This window comes from Crocodylus porosus, unplaced genomic scaffold, assembly GCF_001723895.1.
Source record: "Crocodylus porosus isolate Cpor-Errol unplaced genomic scaffold, CroPor_comp1, whole genome shotgun sequence".
Lineage (NCBI taxonomy): Eukaryota > Metazoa > Chordata > Crocodylia > Crocodylidae > Crocodylus > Crocodylus porosus.
Genome location: NW_017728906.1, coordinates 95,517,205 through 95,538,771, shown reverse-complemented (window position 1 = coordinate 95,538,771; position 21,567 = coordinate 95,517,205). Strand labels below are relative to the sequence as shown.

General features: G+C 39.9%; 1 protein-coding gene across 4 annotated transcripts in view; it reads left to right on the top strand.

The window, feature by feature from the left end:
* The window catches only part of NAXD (NAD(P)HX dehydratase), a 58,749-nt gene extending 40,364 nt beyond the window's left edge, over window positions 1-18,385 (top strand). For 3 of the 4 annotated variants that reach the window (XM_019529662.1, XM_019529661.1, XM_019529660.1), the window contains 5 exons: window positions 3,505-3,555; window positions 3,646-3,750; window positions 4,105-4,225; window positions 13,269-13,389; window positions 16,894-18,385. In XM_019529662.1, coding sequence (XP_019385207.1) covers window positions 3,505-3,555; window positions 3,646-3,750; window positions 4,105-4,225; window positions 13,269-13,389; window positions 16,894-17,044 — 549 coding nt within the window. In that variant the 3' untranslated portion in view covers window positions 17,045-18,385. Of the gene's footprint in view, window positions 1-3,504; window positions 3,556-3,645; window positions 3,751-4,104; window positions 4,226-7,148; window positions 7,269-13,268; window positions 13,390-16,893 lie in introns of those variants that run through there. The other variant, XR_002099939.1, reaches the window with a different exon arrangement.
* Window positions 18,386-21,567: the final 3,182 nt, after the last annotated feature.

The window sequence follows — 21,567 nt, the reverse complement described above, 5'->3', positions numbered from 1 at the left end:
TGAGAAAGGCTAGGGAGAAGCTGGGGGAGAGTCTGCGATTTAGCATAAGAAAAGCTGTGGCAAGGCTGGGAAAGGAAAAAGAAGCCCTTGGCAGTGTTTCTTTCTTATCGGGTGCAAGATGCAAGCTGTGCATTTCTAACAATACTCCATTTCCCTGTTTTTTTAAAATACTTGGATACCATTTCAACCATTTAGTATATTGTTCCTCATTACTGGAAAGAGTTACGTTTCTTTTTTAATTTTGCTGTTTCATTGTCTTCTGATGTTCATTCAAGTAAATCAGAGATCAGGCCATGAAAAGTAATGCATGTCAGACAACTAAATAGTTTTGGGGTGTCCTGTCAACAGTGAAAGAATTAGTAATGTTGGCATTTAAAATAGCTTAATTGGGTTCCCAAGTTTCAAAGTCTGTAAATAGTGAGTATGCTCTTTCTCTCCTGAAGAGAGGAATTTGCCTTTAATTCCTGTGGTACAGTATATTAAGTATGGAGGAATGTGGCCAATTTAGATCTCTCTTCACAGTCAAAGGTTACTGATATAATTGGTATTGTTTGAAAGTGGCACCAGATCTCAGTGGTTTTGTTGCTGGTATTAGGAAGATGACCTTAATTCTCTTCGCTCATGCTAGTTTAAGTTTGAGTGGCAGTTAGTTTTGTTTGAGTGGCAGAGTTGGTAAATATAATTAACTTTGAATTGCCTACATTTGTAAAGTTTATGAATTTATTTCTGTTTAAGAAATCAGCAATGGTCTCTTAAGGGTACTTTTCCTATAAGTAATAGTTACTGACGATCATAACACTATTTCTTATATACGTTCCTGGAAGTAAAATTACTCTTTAGCCTGAGTTTTCAATATTATTTTCTTTTCAGTTACCCATAAAAACTGTGAAAGAAAATAGAAAGCAAGAACAGAGTTTTCAGTATGCCAAAAGATTAATTGTGGGCATATCCCAAAGCTGCATTCTAGAGTACCTGGGAGAAAGAGTGCGCTGGTAAACTATAGGGGTGCACTGATAGAGATTTTTTGGGTCAATACCGATGTCCGATTTTTAAGGAGCCGTATTGACTGATACCAATCTGATTCCAATATGCAGCCGGGCAGCTTTGTGACCAGTATCAGGCTGGTAAGTCTGTAGGGAAGGGGTGGGGGGGCCAGACTGAGGTTTCTGTGGTGAGGGAGGGATTGGGGCTGAGGCTGGGCCTGGGGCACTCTCTGCACAGCTGGGGCAGGGTGCCAGATGGAGCTGCAAGCAGCTTGTCTAGGAGGCACAGGGAGGGGGTGGGGGGCAGCTCTCACTGCCACGTGCACCCCAGAAGGGCACGAGGGAGCATGTGCTCCTGGATCTGTACACAGGGTGAGGGTGGCAGCTGCTTGGGGCTGGGGCTGGGGCTGGGCTGTTCCTGGTGGGGACTAGGCTGGGCTTTACTCAGGGCGGGCAGTGGTGGTGCTGGAAGAGGGGCTACAGTGGGGAGCTGCAGCCACTCCAAAATTCACTGTGGCACCCCCAGCCCTCCCTTCCAGCACCACTGCTACTTGCACAAGTGTAGCCTGGCCCTGCCCTCTGCTGGGAAGAGCCCGGCCCCAGCCTGCAGTGGCAGCCTGCCCTATCCACGCACACAGATACAGGGGCACACTGCCCCCATGCCCTCCTGGGGTGTGTACAGTGGCAGGAACCACACTCTCCCCCACACCCCACAGATGAGCCACTCGTGGCTCCATCTTGCACCTCACCCCAGCTGTGCAGCATCTGCCCCAGCCCCACTCCCTCCCTCAGCACAAGAGCCTCAATCTGCACCCCCACATGCCCCGTCCCTCCCACCGCAATAGACTTACCAGTCAGATGCTGCTCTCCAAGCCACTGGGCTGTGCTCCTGGCCGGCTGCATGCTGCGGCTGTGCGGATGCAGGGCATTTATCAGCCACATCAGGCAAAAAAAGCTGATTGCCAATACTGTCAATTTTGCCTATATTGGTGCCGATCCGATATGGGACCAATGTATCAGTGCACCTCTAGGAAACTATGCAGGTGGCACCAAATTACTTTTGTCACTAATGTGTGAAAGATTTAAGAATGTAATGTGTGCTCCCTGCCTCATTCTTCCCCAGTACACACACATGCAAAAAACTACAAGTGGATTGTTATAGGAAAGTGTATAAATTTCCAGTAACTGTTAACAAACATAACTATGTGCATTGGAAGGACTTCTTGTAAATATTGTTGGGTTCTAAATTAACTCAATACAGGCAAAAAAGCAGGCCACCCTCAGTGTTAAACTGATAAATATTACTCACACGGTATCTAGTTAACCTCTGGTGCTCACAATCATGTGATACCTAAAGAGGGTTGTAGGGTTAAAAAACTAAACATGTTTAGATAAATAAAATTCACTGTTACAGCGGGGAATCTAGGTAGACTCTCAAGATTCAGGGCAGAATCCAAAAGAGAGCAACAAACATTCTGATATTTCCTTTCTGTTGAAAGGGAATGGGAACAGACGATTCGTATAAAATACAACTTTGCATTAAAGCTCTGCCCTCTAAAGTAGTGGTTCTCAAACTTCTTACACTCAAGACACTCCTTGTTAGATTTGAGACACCCCCCTGAAAATGCCAGCTCCTAGGTTTCACTCATTTTTTTGACTATGGAAAAATAAATAGAGCAATTCTTTGGTTGCAAAGAATTTGGAAAGACTGCAACAGATCACAATGTTTTTGACACTGGATTCCTGTGTGAAATCGCTAGACTATCTTGTGAATCATGTGTAGGTGTTTGCACACCTAACAGTGCTAATATTGTTGGCCTTCCATTACAAACTGCAAAGGATCTTATAACACCTTAGGGTGCCATGGCACCCTGGATGCAAACCCCTGGTATAAAACTTTAGGTTATTTTAAACCCATGCTGGTAATATGAAATCTACATTTACATGAACATATAACTACACAGCTCATATCTCATATAAGATATGCTGACAGTGCATTCATATACTTCAATATGTGTGAGATCAGAAAAATAACTTAAATTAGCACTTTCTTGCTCAACAGGTTTACTTGCTGAGTGATTTTGGTCACCATCTTTTTCCCTTTTTTGACTAGGGATATGCTTTTTTAATTTATGTTAGCCTCATAAAGTCCATTACCTAATGAAAAACAAGTTGGATTATTTTCTCATTTGCATAACAACACAGTTGTTACCAAAGTTTAATTTGCAAAATCTCTAATGCTGTTGGTTACGCAGGAAACAAAGTGCACAGCTTGACTCTAAAACCTCATGCTGAGTTAGAAAATATGATTTCGTAAAATGAACAACTTTGGTATGGAAGTGTCTGCTATCACTTTTCAGATTCTAATCACCACTTTAATCCTTACTTTGAAATGGTGACCTGTGTGATCAGACTGATTGGACTGCACATTTTAGACAAAAGGAAAAACAGTGAATTTCCTTTAGTTGTGGTGAGAGTTAAGTACAGCAAGCATCTTACAATCAACCTATATTTCTTGCAGGGTATTATAGAAAAATCCAAGGTCAAAGGAATCCCTATTGTCATTGATGCCGTAAGTATGTTTTTTCTTTTATTTCCTTTTTGTTGTTGTCTGACACTTAAAAATCTGTTAACTAAATTATTTTCCTACTGTCCTGTGCAGGATGGATTGTGGCTCATTTCCCAACAGCCTTCTCTTATTCAAGGCTACCAGAGAGCTATTCTTACTCCGAATTATATGGAGTTCAGCAGACTGTATGAAGCTATGGTGAGCTTATTTTATTTTTTAGTGGGAATTTTGCATGTGCAAGTTTTTTTCCCTTTTTTTTTAAAATACTTGGATACCATTTCAACCATTTAGTATATTGTTCCTCATTACTGGAAGAAGTATCATGCAGGTTTACTTATCCCCATGTGTTAGTTGTCATGACAACACAAGATCATTGCTGGCAGATCTTAAATGCTAAAAAACCCCCTTTCATATAATTATTTTTAGCAGCACAAAATGGATGGAGGGAACGAATGTAAAAAATATGTATAGAAAAATGCACTTAATCTGTTTAGACACTATTTTGTCCTCATGGTAAAGTATGTAATTCTGTATGGAATTCTTGTGTTATAGCTTAGAGACCCTGTAGATAGTAATGATCATCATGGATGTGTGTTAAGGCTCAGCCAAGCCATGGGGAATTTGACAGTTGTTCAGAAGGGAGAACGAGATCTTATTTCAGATGGAGAAAAAGGTAAGCCTAGTTTTCAGTTCTGTGATTCTTTGGGATTGTTTTAAGTTTTGTTTCATCTATAACTGGTTGATTTGATTCAATGACCCTGTTGTTTTTTTCTGCATAGCAGTGTAAATGTCTTTTGAAGGTTGATGTTTAGAAAGGGTGGGGGCATTACACTGCCTCAGATGTTAAGGAAGTCATGTTATGGTTCTGTTTCTGTCTTTAAAATGGGTGTTACCTACCTCAGATGTTGAAGAGCTTATTTTTTTGTCAAGTGTTTTAAAATCCTAAATTGAGTGAGAGACTATACTATCTGATTGAGTCATTACCAAATTAGTTCCAAATAAATTTACTCCGAGACAGCTTTGTTGTTTCTTCCTGTCTTTATGTAGCTGAGGAATGAAGCAGTCTTGAATGGCTGCATAGACCGCTCAGTCACTTGATGTTGTCAGAGCTTTTTATTGTAGATCTGTGAACGTCTGTCCTCTACAATGCCACAGCAGTGAGTGCTGGAAACAAACTAGCCATGCGATGTAGTCTTAACAGCATTCATATTAAATTTTATATAGGTAACAACTGCACCTTTTAAAGTACTTCTTCCAAAGGTGGTTACATTATTACTTAGGACTTTAGAGAGTGATTTGCCTGCTTTATGCCAAAATTATTTTCTTTAATTTATATAACTTTATTTCACATAATGTTCTTATGCCTCATTAATATAAAACCTTTTTTGGATGTTAAACAAGATCTCTGTATGCAGTGTGAGCTAATATGAATTACCATCTCAGGAAAAAAGTATACCACTGTAACAGTTATTTTGATTATAGTCTGCCAAAAGTTAAAATATCCTGGCCACTGTGTATTCCATATAATATTCTGGAGCAGCATTTGTTTTTTCCACTGCATACTAATGACTGAATTTTCCTGAATGGTGGAAAATGGAGGGAGAAGAGAGTCTCTATTTTGTGTTCCTCTTGCCTACCCTTGGGATTAGTGTCCATCTTCTTGAAAATTCTAAGAGTAGGCAACTAGCCCTAGCCCATCTTTCCAGCAGGATTCAGAGGCCGTGAAAATGGGAAGCAAAACAGCTGCTTTCCAAGTCTGATTTGGGATCATTGCATGTGCTGTGAGCTTGGAGAATGTATGATGTCTTTTGGTATTTTTACCATTGTTATTTTTCCGTCTTCTGCCTCTGTTGCTCACCTGTCTTTTCAAAGTTAGGTATCCAGCCATTTAGTTTGTCATGAAAAATAATCGTTCTGTGTAGTAGAATGATTTTAAGTGTAGTGGATTGGTTCCACCAGGCCATTTTTTTCCATTATAGAAGTTTATCCATCTTGGGTCCTTTGACCGTATAGACAGGATTGTTGAGGCATCTGAGAAAGCAGTCTTAGATTCTGGAGTTAATATAACTTATGATGTCTGTTACAAACATCACTATATAAAGTCTGTAGTCCTGGGGAAGAGTTTGTAATCAAGGCAGGTGTTTGCTTGGCAAGCAGAAGAGTCAGCTCTGTTTCCTGTTGATTGGGATGTTCTTTGTATCCAGCTAATTGCATCTGAGATATAATGTTTAGCCTTGTCGGCACAGAGAAGCTCCTCAACTCTGACTCTAAAATTACATTGCAAGAAGAAGCACTGCTTTCTGCTTTAGGCCACAGCAAAGGATCAATCTCTGTCACGCACCTTGTTATAGTCTTCAAGTTCTCTAAGCTTAACTTCTGCTTCATCTGTGTTCTCTTGATCTGATGTCATTTTTTTTTTCAGCTCAAACACCACACATGATGATTCCAGTGTGGGGGGAAATCCAGGATCGGATCAGGACAGTGTGCTCTGGGTCCAGTTCCATGTTCTGAAAAAAATCTGTATACTCCTGCTACTACCCCTCTCCTTTCACTCTCAAATTGCCATCCTCCAACAATCCTTATAGCTTACCTTTCTCCTTCCGTACATCTTAGACAGCTTCAGCTTATGCATTTAGCATGCTGTTTCTTCTTTTATCTATTGTGGTTTCCAGATTTGCCTCTTAAACTCTCCCCCACAAGACCTCTAATGCATGTGTAAACTTTGAAAAGTAAATCTGAATATGCTACAGAAGGTGAAAGTTGGAGCTTTCAATACAAATTATGAGGATGCTATGTGCCCTGAGGATACAGGGAAAACTGTAGAAGTGCAGGACAAGATATAGACAATGAGGAACAGAATTGTCTAATATTGATAATATTGGTTACTTACCACTTTGACTTTGGTGTTTATAAGGTAAGTGTAGCACTCAAGATTATCCTTTTTCTTTGCCATCTGAATAAATCTGAACGAGACTAAAGGAGTTAATGTGTTTAATTTAACATGGAAAAGTTATGTTATTACTTGATAACAGTCTAGAAATACATATATTGGGAGAAGATATCTGATAGCAGAGCACCGAAAGAGGCATTTCCAGTGTCTGGAAGCTGAAGTTAGACAAATTCATTTTAAAAATAAGGCAGAGATTTTGCACAATAAATTAAATTAACTGTGGGAATCATTTACCTAGGGCTTCAGTGGATTCTCAGTTGCTTGAAGACCTTTAATCAAGGCTGGATTGCTTCCAAAATTTCTGCTATAGCTTGTACTGATATTGCAGGCTTCGTGTGGCAGCCACTTGGTGCAGCATTTTGGCCTGTTTTGCAGTAAGTTAAATTAGCTGTCCAAAACACAGTTCCTTCTGACCTTAAAAACTGAATAGTTCATTTGCTTACATAGGCCTCCATGAAATTGGCAAAAGACCTCTACTCTTTTCACTGCAAGTGAGAACTGTGTTGTTCTTACATGTCTTGCTCTTTCTTTAAAAGCTCGGTTCAGGTATGAGCTGCCAACTTCCCAGGAAATGTGATCAGCAAGACTTTTAATTAAGTTTTATATACTTTTTTTTTCTCTTTCCTTTTGCAATTCTGCTTTATAGCCTGGTCCTCATTTGTTGATTTCCTGCTCTACAAAGATGAGCCCCACCATGCACTTGGTAGGTGATATCAGTCCCATCAGAGAGCAGGGCAGGCGTGAGTACTCAGCCTTTGGGGAAGAGGTAAGTCAGCTTTTACTCAATATGGCACAGCTCTCTAAGGCTTTCTTTTTACTATTCTTTGGAGAACTGGGCAATAATAAAGTGTGGTTATACCAATTTTTGTTCCTAACAAGTTTAAAATTTAGTTGGGTCCTTGAGGTATCAGTTTATTTTTAAAATAAATTGTTTTGTATTTTTACAGTTTCCCCAGCACCATGTATAGCTTAAAAAACCAGTTTTTGGTAGATAGTGAGACATCTACTTTAAGGCAAGTTCTCCTGCCAACGCATACTAGTAGCATGGTCCTTTCACCACTTCCTCTCATACTGCTCAGAGGAATAGGGGAGAACATAGAAAAAGGGGCAAGTTAGAGGAGTGCCTCACAGTAAAAAGCCAGCTCTTGGCAGAATTGCCAGCCCCATTCCACACTAGCTTCAAGCTAAAGTGTCTTCCACTTATTTTGTGGGTGTAAAAGTGGCTGTTTGGGTACTTGTCCGAGTCCCTTTCTTACTTAGATGCCGTTGTCATGTCCAGTCAGTCAGTTCTCTTGCTGCTGGAGATGGGGAGCTAATTCTCATTCTGGTTCTGCATGTTGTTGCTGATGGAGAAGTTTCTGTTCCATTCTACAGTTCCAGCAGGGTCTCTGGTGGCCACCTGGCATCAGAGTAATTTCCCAGCTCCTGGTCCATCCAGGAGCTGGAAATGGCTGGAAAAGTCAAAAAAGACCTGAATGTGTTAAACTCTCCAATGATTGCTGAGCTACTCTCAAGGACCTTTCTAAGTTTTAAAAGTGTGATTAGGGAATATAACAGTATAAGCACCCTTTAAATAAAAGCCAGCTTACCTTTTCCACATCAGCAGGGTTATTACTGCAGCCTGGTCATTAGAACTGGGGCAAGTTACTAGGAGTCCACAGTGTCTAGCTTAACTATTTTGTGGACCCAGCTGCAAAGGAAAAAAAAAGGAAAAGTTACTCATTTGTGCGGGTAGCAGCAGAGTCAGATGCATATTAATAAAGATATTAGTCAAAGTGAGGAATCTTAAAGCTGCACATTCTTTGTAATGAGGGACAGCAATGTTTGGTAACTACATTAAGTTTTTTATAGGAAATAGAGATCTTAAATTTTTTGGTTAAATGGTACAGGTTGTTCCAACGGGAAAAACTGATAATTAGTGAAGAGAAACATGGAAGAAATCATTTTCTTTGAGGGTCATGTAGCCCATCCAGTCTTGATTTAGAGAACTTAAGAGATAAAGAATCCACCACTTTCTTTAATAATTTTGTTGCAAGGGTTTAATAACATTCATTAATATTAATATCTGTACTTTATTTCTAACTTGAATTTGCCTGGTTTTCACTTCCAATGGGTGGTTTCAGTCATGTTGTTTTCCACTAGATATGAGTACTTGAGTACCTGGTATTTTCTCTCCATGAATATATTTAAGCACTGTAAACAGTCACCTTTCAGTCTTAATATCATAAGATGAACAGAGTAAACTCCTTAGGTTTCTCACTGTAAGGCGTTTTTTTTCTCCGGCCCTTAAATATTTTTTGGCTCTTTTCTGCACCCTCTCAAATTTTCCACACGCCTTCTTAAAATGTGGACACGGGAACTAGGCACTGTATTCCAATATTGCTCTTACCTGTGCTGTGTACAATGGTAAAAAAGATCTACCTACTTATTACTCCCCTGTTTATATACCCAAGGATCCTATTAAACCATTTTGCCACAGTATCATATTAGGACATCATACAGAGAGGCTAATCCACTGTGACTTCTAGGCCCTTTTAGAAGTTTCTTTTTTGGACGATACAGCCCCCATTCTGGTCCTGTGGCCTGCCTTATTCCTAGTGCATTTGCATTTGGCCATGTTAAAACACGTTTTGTTTTATGATAATCAGCCCTAGGTTATCAAAGTGATTCTCCACCACTGCTGTCCACACTATGAAGTACTCTGCCTATTTTTTGAATTGTACCAGTTTTTTTTATTTCAGATCACTTATGAAAACATTGGATTTGCACTGATCCCTGTAGAACCTCACTGGAGGCGCCCAGTGATGATTTGGGGGATTTTTAGAAATAACCAGTTATTAATACTTTTAACATTAGTTTTTGTCATATTTTGCTACTTTTTTAGTTAGAATATGGTGCAGTACTGCATGAAACACCTTATAAATGTCTTACCTTGGCACCGTTATCTTTTATACCTTATTATCTCATCAAAGTATTACATCAGGCTTGTTTGCCAAGACCTGTTTTCCATAAAACCAAATTGAGCATCATTTAAAACATGGAAATATAACTGATTCTTCAACTATTGAAACCTGTATCAGTTTTTCCATTATCTTGGAAAAGTTAACTCACCGAGATGTCCTGGTCATTCTGTTTGTCTCTTTTGGATAATGGCACTACATTCATGTTTCCAGTGGGTGCAAAATACCCAGGCCTCCTGATTTAAAATTTTAATTCCTAGTAGGTTTTATTTCTAACTTCCTCTTCTGTTCCTAATGGACTGAAAAGTGCTTTGCTATCCTCACATAAACATACATTATTGTAATTGTTGCTAAATACAGAACAAAAATATTTGGAGTGTTTTTTTTGGTTTTATGAATAGTTATCTCCATTTAGTACTGAGCCTACATTATTGTTAGTCACTACCACTGTGTAATGCAAAATCAGCCACATGGCCATCTGTTTTGTGCAGAGGTGGTCTCTCAGAAAATGTTCTGATTCTAGCCTTCTGGTCTGCAAAACTTGTTTCCAAAATGAGGTGTTTTAGGCATTGTGTATAACACAACATATCTTAGTACTGGAGTGAGCTTGAGCATGCCCTGCCCACCCAAGTCCCCTGGCACGTTCCAAACTAAATGCATCAGTGAGGATGCTGAAAACTCATCCATTTGTGCCTGCTCTTAACTCCTTGAGGTCTGGCAGGCCCTCAGAGTGGAAACAAGCCTGAAGCTGCAGCGTTAGTGAACTTTCAGATCTGGAGCATGCCTGTGGATTCAGGTAAGCAATGGTCTCAGGTTTACCAGTACTGGGACATTTTGCTGCTGTGTTAAAGTCTAGACTGTAGAGCAAGGATATTGAATTCATCTTGTTCCTTGGAGTGGATCCAGACCACATGTCTCCTTTTAGGCCAAATGGCTCCAGGGTGTGAGGGCTTTTTCACACAGCCATTGCTTGCCTTTCTGCCTCCAGTGGTCATGCCCACTTAGATGCTATATAGCTCTGATTAGTTAATATGTAAGGAGCAGATCTACCCAGTCTTCTGTGTGACTTCAGACTGACACAGCTTAACTACCTCTGTCTGCCCAGGTCTACGTAAGCCATAGGGGCCCATATTCTGTGGTAGGCCACACCAACCACTAACCACTTCCTTAAACTCTTGCCCACCAGTAGCTCAATGGACCAGAGCCAACCTGTGGGTTAGATGCTTCAGCTCACGAAAGCTTGTGCCATATATTTACATCTACTGTGGTTATTTTATAAAGTGCAAGTCTACCCTGCCTTCTCCTTGATTTCAGAATAACACAGCCAGCTACGTTTTTAAATTACATACCCAGAATTCTGCATTTTTGGAGGCTATGTCATGTTTTGTCACCTACCGTAGAACTGTAGGGTTGGAAGGGACCTCAGGGGTCATCCACATAACCCCCACTATACAAACACAAGACCCATTATTCCTATGCTATCCCAGATTAATGTTTTTCCAGCCTTTTCTTTGAAACCTTCAATGAAGAAGATTCCATACCTACTCTGTGCACCATAGTCTACTCTCCTGCTAGTATGGCAGTTTTTTCTGTTTCTATTTTCTGTGCTTAGATTGCAAAGATCCGCTTTTGTTTATTGCCTTCAAGGTGGTGTGTACATATTTGAGACTTTTTATAATGGCCTTAGGTTGCTGAGTTCCTTTACAGTTCAAACCTGACTAGAAGTTTTGAGGACTGTGACATTTTGAGGTACATAGTGAAAATGGACTATTTGGTAGGGGCATATGCTCAGCTACTACTTGGAAAACCAAAAAGCCCTTAACATAGGATTTCTGTTCTGCTTTCTAAAAGGTACTCAAGACCTTAGAGTGAAAACCCGAGGAGCTACCACCTCAAAGCAACAGAGTAGGGGACATATTCCCCAACTGATTCTATTAACAAAACAAAGCACCACAACAAAGGGACAGTTTTCATGTAGTTTATCTGACTAAAGTTGGTGTGTAAAAGTGCTCACTGAGAAGCATATCTAGAATCCAGTTTAGGTGGGCAAGGGTAAAAATTGGAAAATAAGTTAATTTCTGGGTATGCTGTGGTGACATCTGTAAAGCGCCAAATGAACCCCTGCCCTCAGGCATCAGAAATGTCCTGTTGCCTAGCTTGATGAGCTTAGCAATTATTTTTGGGACAACTGGCAAGAGAACCTGAACTACTGTACAGTTCTGTGTTGCAACTGTAAGCAAAGTGAGGGGTAAGATTTCAGGGAGGTGGAAAGAGGTGTTACTGTCCCAAATATTTGTGTCCTGCTGGAACAAGTTCTATTTATTCTTGGCCCTAGAACCTAGCAGATGAGTGGGCATAGGAAGCATCAGCTGTTTCTGGGTAGAGAGAGCAAATGAGTGTTAAGGTAGTGAGAGCTGTTGCTGCTTTCCATTCAAGTTACAGTATGAAAAGCTCAACTCTGCTTGGATGCTTGTGACACCAGTAGCTTCCCTTCCCTATTGAGGTGGGAGAAAAGGCTTTATGTCCCTGTCCCACAGCCTGACAGGAAGAGAAGAGGGTGGATTCTAACCCAGGAAAGGAATTTGGGAGAACAGCTGCATTGAAACATTTGCATAATCAAGCAAGTTATGATCATTCTATTGTATACAGAAGTGCTGCAGAAAACTATCTCTGGGGCATTTGCTGTAGTAGCACAAATGTGAACTTGCCCTTCTCTCATGTCTTTGGGATAAGAATGTAGGTGGTACAGTTCACTTTTTTTAAAAAAAGTAACAAAGTAGCTCTCATAGTGCCTCAACAAATTACTGAGGTGCTGAGTGATGATGGGACTTGCCCAAGGTAACCAATAAGCCAGTCAGTTGCTGGGTCTGTGTCCCAATCCTGTCCTCTGTTTTTTAAACTAGTTCCCAAACTGATTTGTAGAACACTGATGGTTTGAGGACACTGGTTGCATTTTCCTTCATCCCCTTTGAATTGTGCAGTGGGTAACAAGAGTGTCTGCAAGAAATATTGAGGGTTGACATTGGTCCCTTAGCCCAAAAAGTCAGAAATACTTCTGGCTTCTGAAAATGTTAAACAAGGTCCCTGCTCAACAGAGTGTACAGTGTAAAGAGATGCTATGCTGTAACTTTCTGTTAGACTTTTTGCTTGATTGTTTTATGGTGACAGTGGATGCATATGCAACAGGATATTTGAATGTTTTGGTTATTACTTTTGAGAGTTGAAAGGGATACTCTGGTGGAACTTGATCTGTGGTATAGGATTTTTAAAAAATAGTTTGTCTTTACAAAGCCTAAGGAAAATACTTTCAAAGTGTTGTCTTCTGACCCAAGCACTACAGGTTCGGGAGGAGGGCTAGTGGTGTTTTTGCTATTTATTCCCCTTTGTTTGTTATAAATACACTTGCCTCAGATTTGGAAACTGCAGGTCAAGGATTGTGGAGTGCTCTGTATTTGTACCACTGTCATTGCAGAAACCCAGTCCTGGTTCAGCTCTGGTGGTGTTGGTTGTGGTGGGTGTGATGATGACATGAGTTCATGAAAACATAAAATGTGAAGTTAACTAGAGACAATCCATTGTCCAAGCTGAGAGAAAAGGAAATAAGATACTTTTAAAAGTTTTTTTTATAATTGAAAGCTGTGATAGAGTCCTTACAATTGTAACTTACCAAGATCTCTTTGATTAAGAAGTTATTCCAGCGTACATTGCATTTTGTGTGTGTTTCTTCAGTTCTCACAGCTATGGTTATATGCATCATTAAAAAGAGTAAAGGTGCATGACCTTTTGTGTGTTGGTTTATTTTGTAGTACTCGTCTGCAGTCATGAAGGAAGCAGCAGAAGATGTGGTGGACAAGGAGACCTCCTTTCGGGTTCCCTTGGAGTTTTAGCACATTGGGCATTTCTTGCTGGACCAGAAAAGACAAATGGGTATGATTGCATTAGTGACTCCTCTTCTCAGATGAATCCATTATCATTATGGCAACTGTTGCAGAAATGCTGGTAGGAAACTCTGAGAAAAAAAAAAAAAAGTTGGGGGCATTGGGAATAGGGCACCTGTACATCCACTTTGGTGTAGTTTAGAGCACCCAGTGTAGGTGCTGAAATTTTTATGAAGCCAAATGTTGTCTTGACTTCAGAAATCATCCGAGATTGTAAAGCAGAAAAAGGATGCAAACCTGCCGGAATTGATTTCCAAGAGCATTTGTTTACCAGAACATGTGTTTTCAAAATGATTGAATTCGTAGGCAGAATGTATATAACACATGGCACTAAATAAATGACAGTCACTGGAAAGTAGTGAGATCCCAATAATAAACAAATACATATCATGCTGTGTTCTCTCTTTGGCTTGATTTATCTTCACGCAGTTAGGTGATTCAACAAGTGTAATTTGTCATGTAAATTGAAACTTTTATAAATAAAATGTATAATTCAAAGGGGCTAACTCTGAGCCAACTAAACCAATTACAGGTGCTGACAAGCATTTCATTTGTCTGTACTGAAAGCAGCCATGCTTTTGAAGCCATTGTTAGCTCTTTTGTCATAAGAATATATGACAGTTACTATCAGATTAGACTAGTGGCCCATATGGTCCTTTATCTTTATTGTGACAGTGACCAGTACCAGCTGCTTCAGAGGAAATTGCAAGAAATCCTAAAAAGCACAGTCTGGATAATTTTCTCTCTGAATGAACAATACTTAATAAACTCTGGAAGCTCATTTACATATTCTGCCAATTAGTTCTGAAAGTTGCACACCATGTCAAATAAGTTCCTTTGGTCAGTTATAGATGCCTTGTCTTCTAATTTAATTGCAAGTCCCTGGTTTTTATCTTACATGAGAAGGTAAATAGGAACATTTTATTTACTGTCTTGCATCATTTGTTATATGCAATTTTATCATTTGTCTCCTCTATGGAGTCGTTCTTTTTAATCTCTCCTCATATGACATATTTCAAGATACTTCTAGGCATTGTCATCCTCCTTCTATATAAACCTTTTCTGTTTTGAGATATGATAATCAGGACTGAACACAATACTTCACATTAAGGCATACTGTGGACACCTATTGTTAAAACATGCAGTTATATTCCTATCACCTGACTGCCATCTGTATGTTGGTTCACAGTGATGCCCATGTCTTTGGTCCCAGGATCATTTTTGTTTAGGAATCTTTTAAATTTTAACAGTAATTCCTGAAATAGTCCTCAGTGGCCTATAAATCCTAGTAGCTGTCTCTTTAAAGATGATTAGTTGCCCATAGTCCCCGTGTACAATAGCTGATATTAATGACTATATATTTCAGACCATTTTATTCTTTCAGAATGCTTGGATGTGCAGCAGCTAGTACTTATAACTTACTGCTCATTATCACTGTGTTCCAACATCTCAGTCACTGACACAGATTCATTTTCATTGCTTAACAAAAGGAGATCTTGAGTAGGCATCTTCTCAACATCAGTTGTATTGATTTCTTTGCCTAGAATATAATTTAACAAATAAATTCTTTATATTTGACTATTTGCTCTTCAGATTTCCCCTGGACTTCCCTTATTTTAATGTTACATTTTTCAAGATGCAATTTAAACTTCTTTTATTGGCTTTACTTTCCAAAAAGTATATTTTTGATTTTGAAGCGCAGTTTTATTTCTTACTGTCATGACAGGTGCGGACAAACTTCTTAGTATTGTCTGGATGCTGCCTGGTTCACATGGATATGTCAGCAGAAGTTGTAGTCTGTAGTTAGTCTTTTATTACAGCACTGAACTAGGGCTTACGACAAGATTAGTAACTAGTTTAATCAGGCTGAAATTTGACAAATCTAGGGAAAAATAAACCCATTTTTGCTGAAAGACAGTTGCATCTTGCTTTACAGTCAAAACCTTAATGTGTAAAGTAGGTTGAATGCTAAGTCTCTGCAGGAAGCAGCATACACCAGTAAGGGTGTGTTCTCCAAATGTCTTGAGTTTCCAAGGGACTTTGTCTGTACAGTCTGCTATAGCAGTTCTTCTCAAACTATCCGATGTGGTGGACCGGCAGTTTTTTTTTCCGGTGGGCCAGGGACTGGTGCCTGGTTCAGCCAGTAGCAGCAACTGCATGTAACAGCACTACACAAATGCGCGACCGGCTGTTTCTTTTTCTTTCCTCACCTCACATGACGAGATGTCACCTGGAGTGTTGGAACATACAAACTGTGGTGCTATGACATATCAGTGTTACACTTCTGAAAATATATGTCTTTCTTTCCTGGCAACTCGCTGCGGACCTGCGAACCACCACTTTGAGAAGCACTGTGCTACAGTGTTTTCCAGATTTTTGATAACTGGGACACTTCTTTTCTTCTATGTTAGAATTGGTGGCACACTTCACTCTTAACACCTGAAAAGGGAAGGGGTGGACAACCTTTTGGCATGCAGGCTGGATGAGTGACATTGGGTCAGTCTGCAGTCCTGATCTTGGAAATTAGGTAGAAGAGCTTGGAAATTAGGTAGAAGAGGAGCGGTGGTAGTGTTAATTACCACTGCTCCTCCACCACCACATTTCTAGATCTGTGCAGAGCCCCATGGGTTGGATGACAGGGCTCCTGCCAGACCTTGTACTTAAAATGTATCATTTTTGGCAGCACACTTCCACTGCTGTGCCACAGCAGGCCTTTTAGGAATTGCTGGTCTATGCAGAACCACCTGCATGTACCAAGGAAAGCCCAACTACCTGTGGCAGTCTTCAGGTGGCTTAACCTAAAACTACCTCTGCATTACCACGTTCCCCACGTGTGCTAGGGAAGGAAGAAGTTCTTGTCCACTTCAGTGGATCATGTCAATCCCCAGTTTCTCTGCCTAGCTAAATCCAACCCAAAGCCCTTGGGAATGGGCTTGGGTGGGGAAGAGAAAGGGGTGCTTAGAAATGAAGGCAGTAAAATTTAAGATAGGTGTGGAATGCACATGTTCCTGTGCAGTAATAAATGGGAACCTATATCAAACTGTTATAGCAGACTGCTATACCAGACTGTTAAAAGAGGTGTCTTTTTGAGTTTGAAGACTGCTTAGGTACTACCTTTAGAAACAGCTTTTTACAGGTATTATTAACCTTCAGCTTTTCTAAACCTGAGAATCTTTAGGCTGGAGTTTTGATGGGAAGTGCTTACAAGGAGATTTCTATCCTGAAGAGCCATAATATAGAAATGGAAGAAGCAGTGTGAGGCGGCTGCCTGTAACACTGCAAAACTTACTACAGAGAGGAAATAGAAGTAGTGAAGAGTCCCTGAATTGCATTGTCACCATTACTGACTCCAGCTTTATCATGCAACAATTGTAACTAAATTCAGTGAGATTATTAGTGTGTTCCTGCTGAATACACAGTTTTGCTACATAATTTTTACTACGTATTACTACATCATAAGCTCTACATAATTTTTTTTCTTTTTTCCTTTCAGTCAGAATCCTTTCCTAGTGGCTGCATTTGGAGCTTGTTCTCTTACAAGGCAATGTAACAACCAAGCCTTTCAAAAATTTGGACGTTCAATGACTGCCTCTGATATGGTTTCAGAAGTTGGAACAGCTTTTAACAAACTTTTTGAAACCTGAAGCCAAAGCAGCAGAGAGGAAGATGAGGAAGAATAATGGCTGCAACAGTAATTAAATTTACAGTAGAATTTACATAAGTAATGCACCCTTTCAAGTGCTGTAGCAGCATTGGTATGCTAGGTAGATTTTTTTATTTTTAAGAATAGAAAAATATGATTAATGTAGATATTTTTTAAGAGTTTGGAATACAAAAATGTTTTGGCTGAAATAAGCTGTAGTTGCAGATCTGTTATAATATAATAAAACTAAACTGAAAGTATTCCTGTTCTTTTTCATAGTTATTGAGCAATAACTAAAGTGTGTGTGAACTGCAAAAATGCACTTGATACTTATAATGAAAGTAAAATTCTTCCACCAGCTCAACAGAATTTCTTGGCTTACACCAAGGATGTCATGATTTTGTTCTTAGACTGTGTTTCTAGGACTAACTGCTGCACTTCATTTTTCTCCATGCTGTTTTCCCTTTATTTAACTAGGTCTCTTCAGAAAAGGAATGTTTCAAATGTAATTGGTTCAGTTTCAAATGTAATTGGTTGCCTTTGCTCATTCCTAGTCTCTGAGGTGTCATTCTTTGACTTTTATGTTCTCTTTTTTTTTCCCCTTAAAGAAAAAAAAAGAGGATCAACATGTTTAAAAACTAGTCCCAAGCCCCCTTAGAATAAGGTCTTACTGTAGAAGCGTCAGCATGAGACATAGGAATTATGCTTAGCTGAATTTATTTACTTTATATTCCATTACTGTTCTGGATTAGTCTAGAATGTAATATGAAAAAATGTGAAATTTAGTGATTCAGAGAGGTACTAGGCGTGGTGAGAAACAAGTGATATTTAAACTGGTCGCAAATGTCAGTGGTGATAAGAGATTGAGTGCTTTTAGGCCAGTTATATGACTCAAATTGCTGGACTGCGGCTGGATTGCTGGGTCTGAGAACATTAGCGTATATATGCATCTACAGCTATTAATCACCAGCATAAATATTAATTGAAGGGACAAAAGGCAGAAGGCTGCATTTAATTAGGCTGCATTAGTGGCAGGCAGTCAAATGCAGCTAGCTCACTAAAAGACTCTACTGGGGGCAGGGGATTGATGAAAATGACAGTTGTCAAGCTTCAGTTGTAGCAGCTGAGTTTTTAAAGGCTTTTGCTTCGTCATCATAACAGTGGAAGCACTTAGTGTCATGGAGGAAGTGTTCATGGTTTCATTTGTATCTTGCTAGCTGGATGAATTAGATGGCAGAACTCCTCTAAAATCAGGAGCTGTGTGGGATTTGCTGCAGTCTGGGTTTCTTTAAACTTCAGAAATTCAGCCTTAGCGCATTGGGAAAGAACTAATTTCGGGGGGGGGAACAAAATCAAATACATTTATTACACTTTCAGTAAGTACCAGTTTGTGTAGCCCTATGATCAACATATAACATAACTCCAAATGTACATACTAGAGTGTAGGAACAAGCCTAATGATGGCATGTTCTCACATGATATGTGTCCATGTCAACCACTTTTCCAGTGGCCTGTTTCTACAGTGGAGTTTGATACCATACACATTAGTCAGATTGCACTTCAGCCTCTTGTATAGCTTCCTGCAGTGAATACCTGAAATCAAAAGGCTGCTCTGAATATGTCCTACCCTTATAATTAATATTGTTGGATGCACTGTGACGACTACCTCACCCCAATGCATTTTGGTTTTTCCTTTTAAACTGGTTACCTATTTTTAAAATGGGTTTTTAAATAATGTTGGCTCATTCTGTTCTGTCAGGGTTCTAATATATTTTTTTTAAATAAGAGCAAATGGTCTACTCACAAAAGATGAATTCACAGTGTATTACAATTACACTGTTTTGTAAACTGTCTGCTTCCTTGGAGGGAAAGTAAACTACTGCTTTCTCCCTTTGGAATTATTTTGAACCCTGCTTCCAGAAATCAGAAAATTAAACTGTTTTAAAACAGCTGTCAAATCTGTTTAACATTTTTTTTTTTTTGTATCTGGAGCATAAATAGTATTATTTCTAACTTACATTTGTAGGTAAAGCCAAATCAGTGAAGACTTTTTTTTCCTCAAAATGAAATGGCTTGATATCAATGTCAGTATGGATTTGTTTTAACGATACACAAAGTTGTAACTTTGTAATTCCCCAATGTATACCAATTGTTACCATTTAATTTTAAAAATTCTGAAAATGTAGCAATTTCTTTCCATAGGAAATAAAAATATAGCAAATAAAACAACTGTTGTGTACTTTGTTTCAAATGATCCAGGCACGATACCCATAGAAGCTAAACAGATCCATCTTCTAGATGTCACCCTCCATATCCATTCAGTGTCATTGCTGATAGTGTTGGTACAACCAATGGCAATTTTTATTATTACAAAATTATCCAAAGTAAACGTGTGTATATGTACATGACAAAGAGAGATGCTTGTCCCCCAGCCTATGCACACTTAAAGGAGGCAGGAAAATATCTAGCCATGATGACTGACTTTCTGTTCAAAGATGCTGTTAAAGAGCAAATATTCAGCCTTTGAATATATTAAAGTATGGCTGCTGGAACGCACATTTTCAGAAGACAGCCTTGTAGATCATCCAGCGTTCTCATTTTCTCCCCGTCTATCTTTGCTGAATTTGAATATGAAAGAACCCTTTGCCAGTAAAGAGAGCTCAGACACTGGAATCTGACCAGGTCTTCAGTGCCAGAAGTTAAAAAGGCTATGCCTAGCCCAGTACCCATCACCTAAACTGTCCACTTAATATTTTTTTGGTCACATTCACATTAAAAATTAAGTGCCTTAATTGGAAAGGGGACACTGTTCTTTTGTCTAATTAGAAATGCTAAGTGTCTGCAGAAATAAGCATGGCTGAAGTATGAGAACCAATTTACTCTTTTGTTCCATTCTCATTCTTAAACTGCTCCCAAGGTTCAGCTGCAGGGCCATAGCACAGGCTTGTGCAAGTCAATCAACTTCCATTCCTTTTATTATGCATCTACTTATCTTGCAGGGTTGTTTCTTTAAAAAACTAGTGACTGGACAAATAAGGTATTTATGAAAGTTTTCTAATTCTGAACATTTCTGCATTTGTTAGGGAAGCCTGCTAATGTATTTTTGTGCAAAAATGAATTGGAAATGCATGCAGCTTGAATTCAGAACAGACTTACAGGTAAGTTGATAGCATCTTTTACTTAACATGATTATAGGTCTCATAGGGCAAACCTATACTTATCTAAGATGGAAATATATCAAGACTGAGTCAACCTTGTGCTACACCTGAGAAGTGTTATAGTTAAACCTAAGGGCAGAAGAATAATTATTCCCTTCTCTCTAAAGGGTTGTAACCTCTTCACTTCATCCCTATCACTTCTTGTTAACTTGCCGGCTGATTCAGCAAGTTGGTCTGCCAAAGTTACTATTTACCGGAGTGGGGGACGGGAGGATTTCCAGTAGTGGGATGTGTTAAGACTTGTTCCAGACAATATTTCCAATTACTAACCTGTCCTTGAACTAAAGGGGCTGAGCTTCTTTATAGGCTGAAGGAACGCTGAGGGTACCAGCCCAAGCATGTACATGGCATCTTTGTAATTCTGTGTGTATATATACTGTACGGTACACCCACTTTGCACACCCTGGGTAAGTGCGTAATCACTTAACAACACAATCACTTAATACCTTGCAAGCAGTTTACAGGCCAGTTTGTGCCCCCACCCTTTTTGAGAGGCAAGCCTTTCAGCTTGACATGAGGAAGCTGGAAAAAAGGAACCTTTTGGGGCCAACAAGCAATAAACAGGCCAACTTCCAGGTGAGTTTGCTAGGGAAGGTGTGCTTGGAAAATGAGCAGGGAAAGAGAAGGCAGTTTAAGACACTCAGGGAAATGGCTGGAGGACGCTGCCACTGCTTCTGCTTGCACCTGTGAGGTTTCTGTCCAGGCGGGATCGCTGACCTTCAACACTTCCGTCCAGGTCCAGGTTTGACACTGCGACTTGCAGGTTCCTTCCAGTGATGGCCAGGTAAGGGAGTGCCTGCAGTGTGAACAGTGCCTCCTGGTGGTATCTCTCAGGGAACAGGCAAGAGGACTGCAGGAGGAGGTAAGGAGGCTCTGAAGCATCCTCCACCATGAGGCATTCGTTGATTCGATGCTGGAGGAGACCTCCAGGACTGTGGAGGAAGAAATATCAACACTAAAGAAGAGAGAGGACATGGCCACCCAAGAGTGTGGAAACTGGAGGCTTGTGACTTCTGGCAGCAAGCAGAGATGTTCACCTCCACCTGCAGTGGTTCACTTGGAGAACAGATAAGGGAGCCCTAGCAACAGAGAGGGAGGAGCACGTTCCATTCCAGGCCTCACCAACGTGGGAAGTATTGAGATGACTGCCACCAAGAAGAAGTGATGGTGGTGGTGGCTGGAGACTACCTGGTGACGGAGAGAACCATCTGCTGACCTGACCTGCCATCTTGGGGAGTCTGCTGCTTGCTCAGAGCCTGGATCAAGATGTCATGGAGGGACTACCAATGCTCATCCAGCACTCTGA